The 10,318-nt window shown below is 38.2% G+C and overlaps 2 protein-coding genes and 1 non-coding gene across 4 annotated transcripts; 1 reads left to right on the forward strand and 2 right to left on the reverse strand.

Annotated features, from left to right (window-relative positions):
- Nucleotides 1-715: 715 nt before the first annotated feature.
- On the reverse strand, nt 716-787 carry TRNAW-CCA. The gene has a single exon. It is a non-coding gene; the product is annotated as a tRNA-Trp (tRNA).
- Nucleotides 788-816: 29 nt separating this feature from the next.
- Nucleotides 817-2,504, forward strand: LOC106295206. Of its 2 annotated transcripts, none has more exons than XM_013731043.1 (5): nt 817-942; nt 1,057-1,377; nt 1,491-1,663; nt 1,746-2,136; nt 2,214-2,504. In XM_013731043.1, exons 1-5 carry the CDS (start codon nt 895-897, stop codon nt 2,373-2,375), a joined length of 1,095 nt encoding a protein of 364 aa, XP_013586497.1. In that variant the 5' UTR covers nt 817-894; the 3' UTR covers nt 2,376-2,504. The 2 variants fall into 2 exon arrangements, with proteins under 2 accessions (XP_013586497.1, XP_013586499.1); XM_013731045.1 differs by having other exon boundaries at nt 1,749-2,136.
- On the reverse strand, nt 2,503-6,281 carry LOC106295205 (monosaccharide-sensing protein 1). The gene is made up of 6 exons (XM_013731042.1): nt 6,213-6,281; nt 5,859-6,032; nt 5,371-5,463; nt 4,733-5,293; nt 3,424-4,492; nt 2,503-3,103 (listed from the first exon to the last, which is right to left on the reverse strand). Exons 3-6 carry the CDS (start codon nt 5,447-5,449, stop codon nt 2,656-2,658), a joined length of 2,157 nt encoding a protein of 718 aa, XP_013586496.1. The 5' UTR covers nt 5,450-5,463; nt 5,859-6,032; nt 6,213-6,281; the 3' UTR covers nt 2,503-2,655.
- Between the last annotated feature and the right edge of the window lie 4,037 nt (nt 6,282-10,318).

Genomic DNA, 10,318 nt, shown 5'->3' on the forward strand with positions numbered 1-10,318 from the left:
ATTACATATCCTATCAAATTTTTTTAAAAATTGTTTGGATTAATAAAATTGATTTATACGTTCGCACCAATTTAATTATATATGTAATAGTTACTGATTTTTAATTATTCAATATATATTTATTATTTCATAATATGTAATAACATATAATAAATAAAATAATTTATATGTATAATGTGTATTCCGCGCAAGGCGCAGATCTTAATCTAGTAAATGGGATATAGTATAAACATAAATAAAAACAGACGTATAAAATAAATATAAATCAAAAATAGAAAAGACAAAGAATCTATCAAACTTTGTAGTTTATACCGAGTGTCGACCTTTTTTGCACAACTAGAAAGTTCTTTTCCTAGTGGGTGGTTCGACAATTTCGCCTTGAATATATATAAGATACCCCCATCAACGATTTATTAAAGTGATGTTAAAAAATGATCATATAAGTTTAATTGCGAATATTGATGATAGTACTAGTGGTGGTATCACAAAGAGTTTGATATTGTCAGAGCATTTTGACTGAGGAATAAATATTTGGGTCTTTATTGGATTCTCTAAACGGCCGAACCAAGTGACCACTTCCTTTGTATAATTGGATTCTCCTAACAGCCATGCGTGACGTTTCTGCGTATTTCTACTCTTCTTCGTGCCGTCTCGTATAGAAGGTGTGAATAAATCCAAAAAAAATAAGGGGATTTCCGAATATTTTTCGGGAGTTTGAACCCGACGTGAATCGAACACGCAACCTTCTGATCTGGAGTCAGACGCGCTACCATTGCGCCACGGATCCCCATGTTAAATGTATACAAACATAAGTAAATAACTAATACTCCGAATACACAGGTCGAATAAGACCACACGGTGAGTGTTGCTCGTCTTCCCTCAGGTAGGCATGAAATGGCATCCATTGATTCTCTCCAGTTCCATTCTCTCTGCAATCTCCAGGTAATACTCGATCCATCTCTTCTCCAATCCCACTTACCGATACTGCCTTCTCTTCTTCAATTGATTGAAATCTTAAAGGTCGCGTTTTTTGTGTTGTTATCTTTGATACCCTAGTCGTCGATTGGAAGATCCAAGCTCCAGATTCCTTCAAGCTTGGTTGTCTTCAGACGCAGACACAAGAATCTAAACTGGGTTCAAGTCCAAACCAACCAAAGGCTCGTCTGCAAATCGATTGGTGACGAATCCTCGACTCCAGATGAAGAAACTCAGAATGATGATAATGATGCTGTCTCGACTCAGAGTAACACGGCCACTGGCTCCGAGACTTCGATTTCGAGATTCCGGAGCATGATTACCACCATTGCCAACGATTCCGAGAATTCAATCTCGAGACTTGGGAGTATGGTTACCACTCTTCCTCCTGTCGTCTTCTTGGTATGATTCTCTCTCTTGATGCTGCCTAAATTTTGAATCTTTCACGACTTTTCTAGATAGTTAATAAGTCAGTACTATAAGATACTCTTTTAAGCTTTGTTGTGTCTCTTTAGATGAACAAGTGCTCAGGGAACAGCGTTTGGATCGGTATAAGCATCGTAGCTACAGTTCTGCTCGCTTCTATACGAGCTTATGCAATAAGGAAGTCGAGAGATAACCGTCCTGCTGGCTCTGTTTCTGATCTTGTGAGACGTGGCCAGCTGAGATCTGGTGATAGAAGAGGCATGTATGGAAAACTCACACTCTCTTACTTCTTGTTTCTAACTTTTTCGAACTAGTTGCCTTTGGTCTAACTTCTCCTTTATCAGCAGCTCAAAGGCTATGAACTACGAAGATCCATTCAACAACCCTTTTGTTAAAGTTGGTAAAGGAAGCTCAACGGTGGAGATGTGCGGGAAAGTTTATAAGTTAGCTCCAGTCACACTTACGGAGAAAGAACAAAGCATTCATCAGAAGAGGAGGTCAAGAGCTTACCAGTGGAAAAGACCAACAGTTTTCCTCAAGGAAGGAGACTCAATACCGCCTGATGTTGATCCTGATACTGTCAGATGGATCCCTGCCAATCATCCGTTCGCAACCACGGTTAGTGATATCGATCAAGACCTCGCTCAGAACAATGTGTATCAAAAGCAAGGTGTTCCTTTCCGGATTCGTGCTGAGCATGAAGCTATGCAGAAGAAGCTTGAAGCTTTACAAAATGTAAGATTTGTGTCTTTCTTTCACATAGATAATCAATACGTTTCAAGAAGTAATGAGTGATGGGTTGTTTTGTACAGGAGGAGAAGTTGAATAATTTGGGTATTGACAGTCAAAATGCCAGAGATTTTCAGAGGCCATACAAGTTCTCAAGCAAGCTCGAAGAAGACGAGAATGTTCAGAAGAATTCTCAGGAGAATCATACTGGCGATTCATCCTCCGAGGAGACGCAAAAGTCCTGAGAAGCAATAAGCTTTGTAAATATAGCCTTGAGAGTCATACTTGTGTTCCAAGAAATTGTGAGATACTTTTTTTGTATTGAACCTTCATTTGCTTTTCCATCAAGTTAAAAAGAGTTCGAATCTCAAATCTTCAACATTGAGCAGTTTAGTTATTAGATTAATTTTGATAACAAAACAAAGGAGACAAAAAACGAAATGAAAGTATCTCAAAACCAAAAAAAAAAAAGATGAAGAAATCTTTAGTACACAGTGCAAGTGAAGAAGAATCAAACGTTACAAATCATGTATCGTCCTTAGAAGGAGCAGAAGCTTGAGCTCCAAAGGTAAAGTAGTCTGTGATAACCTCCAAAGGCATACCTTTAGTCTCCGGAACCTTCAAGTAAACAAAGACCCACGAGATCACACAAACCGCAGCGTAGATACTGAACACACCGACGAGTCCAATGGAGCTGAGGAGAACTGGAAGCGAGTAAGTGACAATAATGTCACAAATCCAGAACACCATAGCGCAAATGGCGATGCAGAGACCACGGACTCTTGTCGGGAAGATTTCAGAACAGAGGATGTTTGGAATGGGACCGTAACCCATCACGAAGAAGCAGATGTATAGCACAACGCACACCGTTGAGAGCGCTGCGTTAGCAACTTTGCTGATCTGGACAAGCTCGCTGATGAAAAGGGCGACAAGTGAGACGATGAGGACAGGGATCGTCCAGAGAAGCAATGCCCTGCAATGAAAAACAGAACATGAGTAAACTTATGACACAAGCATAGGCTAGTAAAGTATTGGTTTATGGTATCATTTAGAAAAAAAAAAAATTACACATACATAAACCTTAAATTTATAAGAAAAAATATTAATATTGATTTATAATAAATTATCTATATGCCTTCTCTAAAATCTCAAGACCCGCGGAAAAATTTACATATATATAAACCTTAATTTTATAAAAAAATATTGGTATATATTTATAATAAATTATCTATATATTTTTTTCTAAAATCTCAGGACGACCGTGAATAGAAAGTCATAGCCTTTTGTTATTACCTTCTTCCAGAGACATCCATGAGTCTCATGGCAACAACAATAGCAGGAAGCATGAGTAAAGTTGTTAACCCGCTGATGAGGAACGAGGCAGAGATTGAGCTTAATCCGAAACTTGAGAGAAGAATGTCTACACCAGCACGTTCAAGAATCTGAGGAGTGTAGTAAAGAACTCCATTGATACCTGAAAACTGCTGTAGTATCTGAATCCCAACACCAACAACCAACGCACGCTTAACACCAGGCTCAAGAAGAGCTGACCAGAGAGGTCCAGTGGGAGGGGCCACGTCAGATCCATGAACCGACTTGGGACCAAGAACTGATCTGCTCACAAGGGCAGAAGCGTGAACGTAGCTGCCTCCATCGTGACCACCAGGAAGAGAAACAATTGAGCCGCGGCGAGACTCTGCACCGTCTTCTTTAAGGTAATAACGTTTGTACTCGCCGTTGTCGTATCTGTATCCCATGTGCCAACCACCGCCGATCCCCATGCTGTTTTCACCGTTAAGCGTGCTGTGGCGTCTCATGCTCAGCGTGCTTCCTCCTGTAGGATGTGGGATCACGTCCTTGTCCGTGCTTGTGGCCTGACGCGACATCAACGGGCTGCGAAGATCGTTGTCCGAGTCATCATCAGGTGCATTGTCATCGGTCGCGTAGTCATCGTGGTCTTTGTTGAACTGGCTCTCGACGTCTTTCTCCCAGTGAGCTGGTTTCATGTGGGGCACGTCAGCGTTAGTGCTGAACATGCTTCCGAAGATCCCACTCTTTGTGTTTCCACCTGCTTCAGGCATCTTCTCGTGTAGACTGTCGAATAGACCCACGATCGGGTCTTTGTGGATCCCCCTTTGGTTTGCTAAGCTTCCGTGGCGAGAACGTAGCCCAAGTGAACTCTGTTGTTGGTCCGTGACGGGTCGAGCAATGTAAGATTGGTTCTCGTGTGTTCCGAGAAGCCTCATTTGTCCGTCCTCATCGACAGTTTCAAGTGTTTCATGTTCCTCCAACGTTACTAAGAGATCCTCTAATGTCTTTTCTCCACCAATGTCTAATCCTTCAACAAGCAAAGCCATCTCATCTGCAAAAAAAAACCATAACAAAAACTGTTAATAGTAGCCAGGGCCGGTTCTGAGGCTCAGTTGGATGAAACATTCGTCTTGGTCCTAAATTCTAAAGAGATATTATACATAGTCAAATGATCTCCAAATTGTCAAATTTTTTTAATTAAGATTAGCCTAAAATATTTCATGACCTCCTAAATCTTAGAGCCGGTCCTGAAGTGGCTAAACCAAACAAAGATAGCGAGAAGGAGCCTTACCGGTAACATCTTCTCTGCCAGATAACATTTGAAGAACCTTCTTAGCCTCATCCATTCTTCCTTTACTAACCAACCAACGAGGCGACTCGGGCAAATAAAACACTGTGAATAACAAATACACAAGAGAAGGGATAGAGAGGACACCGAGCATGGCTCTCCAGCTAGGAGCATCGCTCAGGGACATAGTGAAAACCATGCAGTAAGACAGAAACATTCCACCAGAGCCAAGAAACTGAGGAAGAGTATTGAGCTGTCCTCTGATCTCTGGAGGAGCGGTCTCAGAGATGTAAACAGGGACAAGGGTAACGGCGAGACCGGCACCAAACCCATCAAGAAGCCTAGCTAAGCATAGGACATAGACGTTTGGAGACCAAAGCATTATCAAACCGCTGAGGAAATACATGACCGATGCTAGAATCAGCATGGGGCGTCTCCCGAGCCAATCAGAGATGGGTCCAGAGCAAGTGGTGATGACCGTTGCACCGATCAATGACATTGCTACAACAAGACCTTGAACAGAGGTTGCTAGATTCATATCTTTGTTGATATAAACCATTGCTCCTGCAACATTTTAGAAATCTTAAATGAGACTGATCTGATGCAAACAAATTCAAATCATCAAGAGAAGAGTTACAAACCAGCAATGGTGGCATTGTCCCATCCTTGCAAGAAATTGCCGATAGTGGCGGCGAGAGCAACGAGGGTCGCTCCCTTCATTGTTCAAACCAACCCTAAACACACAAAACCATAATTCAAAACAGTTCTATTCAGTGATTAGACATTTCAAAGTTTCAGACTTTTAGTCAACAATTCAAAAAAGGAAGAAAAAAGTTAAACTTTCCAAATCACAGTCAATTCAGAATATTGTTGAACCAAAAGATTTAGTAAAATTAAGTTTCAAAAAAATATATTTAGTAAATTAGACTACAAGATCCTTTAAACATTAGATCATCAATGAATATGAAAATGCAGCAACCTAGGAGGTAAAATATTAGCTTTTTAGTTTATGTGAACGAACGCAAAGAAAAGCTTTTTTTTTTTTTTTTTGCTAAAAGAAAAGCTTTTTAGTTTATGTGAATGAAAGCAAACAAAAAGATTGCTTCACTTTCTGGGGAAAAGGTGTCACCTTTTCTTTTTCTTCTGAAAGTACAATTCTCCTGCAGTCACGAGGAACTGAACTCTTCTTTTTTTAGTTTGCTTTGCCTTTTCGTCTTCGAATTATAAATCAAGAAAGAGAACAAGGGTGATTTTTGGAATATTTTGATCGTTGATTAACTTTTATTTTTCCCGGAGATGGAATCTACAATAAGGACAAGTAATGGTTTTCAAAATTATTGCTACAACACTAAGTAAACGAAAAAAATAATAATAATTGCTGCCATACCAACAAAAGTTTGGTTATTTCTTTTATTAAAAAAGGAGAAAACTATCGCTGCATGGGATTTAACTTTTTTTAACTAAAAAAATTGCATTTACATACATCAGTTCTCCTTGGCTGGTAAGAACTCTGTGGTGAAGAGCGATTTATGAGGATTGTGTAATGTTTTCGACACTTTATATAGAAGAGTCGAACAGAAATAATCATAATCAATCTATGTCACTATCAAAATTCTGATGTAAAGATCTAGGGAGAACTGTATCTGACTGAATACGTATACAGAAAAACATCATTGTCGTGACTCATCTATGAGTAGATTTGTAGGAAATTAATTTAAAGAGGGTCCGTCCGTTACGACATGGATCACGATAGAGAGGATAACGTTTTGTTCTTCGTCAAGAAAATATTATCTCTTTTTGTTATCATGAAAGTCACATTTTCAAATCTATCGTTAAGTGGTCCGGCTGTATGTCACGTTCGTGTAAAAGTTGGACCTTTCTGTCGCCATCTTTTTTATATTTAGACCATCAAAATTCATTTCTATTTTTTGCGCTGAAAGTTTTGAAACAATTTTAGAAATCTTAAAAGATTTGATTATCTAAATTTATGAATTCAACTGAAATTTAATTTTAGACTAATTTGTTTAAAATATATATTATTTATAGTTTCTATGCATAATTAGTTCTATATGTTTTCAGTAATATTTTGTGATATCCAAATAGCAGAAGAGAGCAAAAATAAACAGCAATGAAGGTGAAAACGTTCTCTCATAAATTACGACCGGGACAATGTGGAACATGCAAATGCAGAGGAATCCACGTTATAACATCATCTCAATAGTTGCAAAAGAAAAACATCTCAATTGTTGTCTAAGTTAATAACGTGCTCCCTTCCGTTAATCATCTTTGGTCATAATTTTAGTCATATAAATTTTCAAGTTACAAACTAGCCTTTTAGATCAAGCATAGTTCAGAGATGATATCTGAAACGTAGTAAGAATATCAAATAAACAAATATATTTACAGCTTTTCTGTCAAATCGAATGTAATATTTCAGTTTTCAGATGTCACACAGTCGTAAAGGGTGGGGAGCCAACAATTCGTACAAACATTTATTCAATTTACAGGAATTCACAAGTGATCATGTGGCTTCATTATATTAGCTACGTCATACTTTCGTAGACATATAAATATATACGTGCACACACAATCGTTGGATGTACTGCGAAGTTCCGGTAAAAGGACGAAGATACTTTGGAAGAAAAGGGCTATGAAACAACGTTAAAAAAAATACTATTAAAGAGAAAAAGGTTATAATCAAGAGACGCATGGGGTAAGGTGCAATGGGCGATGAACACGGCGTCAATGAGAAGGCATGTGATATTATACTATTAGTGCTTTGTCACTTTCTCACGTACCTTTTTGTGCCTTACCAGTTACCAATTACTTCTCCTCTACTACTACTTTATATATTATAAATAATGGAATATGAAAATTTTTAGGCGACAACAGGATACACTACACCATAATAAGTTTCAAAAAGATTTCAATATATGTATACTTTTCTAGTTCTGCAACAAGTTGATTTTATTTTCCTTTGTACAACACAAGTTGAGAAATAATATCAAACGTTCCTCTTTCATAATATATACATAAGACCTAAAGAAACATGACAACGGTCTTTGTCTTCGTAGAGTTCGTGCTCCCAAGTATCATTCGAGCATCTCCGACCACGTGTCTCCACCTCAAAACGGATCTTGGGGCACGATTAATGGGGGTTCTTACGGTGGAATTCTTATCGGAATATAAGAAACCATTTCTTAATTTTTAACTAAAAAAACTAAGAACTGACTCTATAAATATCGTATCTAAGAACCGGTTTTTAATTTTTTAAGTTAAAAGCTAACGGATTGTTTCTTATATTCTGATAAAAACTCACCCTAAAAACCCTTAAGTTCTTGTTTTTGTTTCACATTTTTATAATATTTTGTTGATTTTTTCGCTCGAAACGAATACCAACTATATATTTATTTCGTCTATACAAGCATATATCGTAGTATTTTTCAGAGAGTTTTTGCTAATATAATGAATAAATAAGCATGAAAGAGGGAGAGAGAAAACTGAGAAACTTTCAACAACAATTGAAAAACTTATCTTACATTTAGCTTTATATGATTGGATTAACATATTTTTATTTAAAATTTAATGGCAATATTACAATATATTTCGTGGATAGACTTTGTACTGATGATGATGATGGCCGTTGATGTCCTGTAAAGATAGAACCAGTGAGTTTTCAATTTGGACTTTTACATGATTCATGTTTTAGATCATCACCCACTTTATAAAATATAGGTGTTACTTCATAGTAGTTAGTGGTCATATATAAAAAATAACTTATAAGTTCGAAGATCTGATCCTCCTGACTGTGTTATCAGATATCTTGGTGGAAAGACAGGTCAAACTTTGTTCTTTAGAGAATAATAATAATCTTACAAGAAGATAAAAGAAAAATACCTCACTGTAGTCTCATATCTTATGAATTTTAGCTAGCCTGATTAAAGAATATGTTTTAAAAGTTAGATCAATGGTCAAAAACTAAGCTAATTATATCATCGATTAAAGCTAACACTCATTACTACCATAATAATACATGGCTGGCTTGACACAATAACGCCTATAACTAAACACAGTCCACTGTGATAACTAATTTTCCTACTTTAACCACTCTCACGAAACGATTTTAAACTACCAGAACGTCGTGTTGTAATGTTACAGGAAGTATCGGGAAGGTGAAATATCATGGCGTTTTTTAATAGTTGGCCAGTTCTACTACTAGCCCACCTTTTCTTTCGAAGAAATGCTGCTGAATCAACCTGGAAAATTAGCTGGTAGAGTTGTGGAAAGAGGTTAGTGATTGTGGGCCGCAAGACGATATTAATACAAACAATAGAAAGATGTAACTATCCTTGTCAAAATTGATTTTCAGATAGTCAAGATTTAATCCAAATAAGGTGGGCCTAGTGTAGACTTGATTAGGAGCATTGCCATATATCATTCCAGAGGCCTATCTTAGATGATTGAGCTTCTAGACCAAGTAGAGGGTTCTGATGCTGCAGAGAACTTACTAAACAAACATAAACAGATTACTTGGAGTCAAAGTTTCCTCAAGGAAGACAGAATCAAGCTTAAAGACACAAGAGTTTATACAAGATTCAGATTCAGACAACTTTACTCTAAAGCAAAAAGATCAAAAAGTCTATCCTATATAGACTAACCTTTCTCTTTCATTTACTCTTATCAACTAACAAAAGTACAAAACTTCCAGTAACCCTAATGGCTCTCTCTTCGCCTACAAGAATCCTCTGTTTTTCTCTTGCTTTATCGGCTGCATCTCTGTCCCTCTCATTCGCTCTGCTTCCCACGACTTCTCCATCGTTGGATATTCCCCTGAGGATTTGGAAGCTCATGATAAACACATCGAGCTCTTCGAAAACTGGCTCTCCAACTTCGAGAAAGCTTATGAAACCGTTGAAGAGAAGTTGCGTAGGTTCGAAGTTTTCAAGGATAACCTGAAACACATCGATGAGACTAATAAGAAGGTGAAAAGCTACTGGCTTGGTCTCAACGAGTTTACGGATTTGAGCCACAAAGAATTCAAGAATAAGTATGTAATGACCCTAAATGTAATGATCCCAAAAATTTGACCCAAACTATCCCCAAAGGCCATTTTGCCTTTCTTTAAGAGAGAGAGAGAGAGAGAGGAAGAAGAGGAAGGGAGAAAGCTCACCTGAGCTCGTCGCCGGAGCAACCGTGTGCCGTGACCACGTTGAGCTCGTCACCACCGTTCGCTGCAGCTTAGAATCGCCGGAAACCGCCATGCAGTTAAGCTTAGTTTCGTCCGTTTAGTAATTCGCCGATAACTCTCTAACCGTTACGAATATCGTGCATCTAAGACCATCATCGTGTTCCTCTCGTCAAGACGAAGCCGTAGACACCAAGGAACACCGTCCTCCGCCGCAGCTCCGCCGTCGCCGCCGGCCAACTTTCCGATTTGGAGTCCATTTGAGCAGCTGGAGTTCATATATACCACTTATCTTCATTGCTAAGGTGAGGGCTACTCCGTTAAATCCCGAGCTAGTTTAGTACTACCATTATGGAAAGTTTAGTTTCGAAACATGGATCCGTCTCTTTGAATCGAGTCTGTTT

This window comes from Brassica oleracea, chromosome C5 (genome assembly GCF_000695525.1).
Source record: "Brassica oleracea var. oleracea cultivar TO1000 chromosome C5, BOL, whole genome shotgun sequence".
Lineage (NCBI taxonomy): Eukaryota > Viridiplantae > Streptophyta > Magnoliopsida > Brassicales > Brassicaceae > Brassica > Brassica oleracea.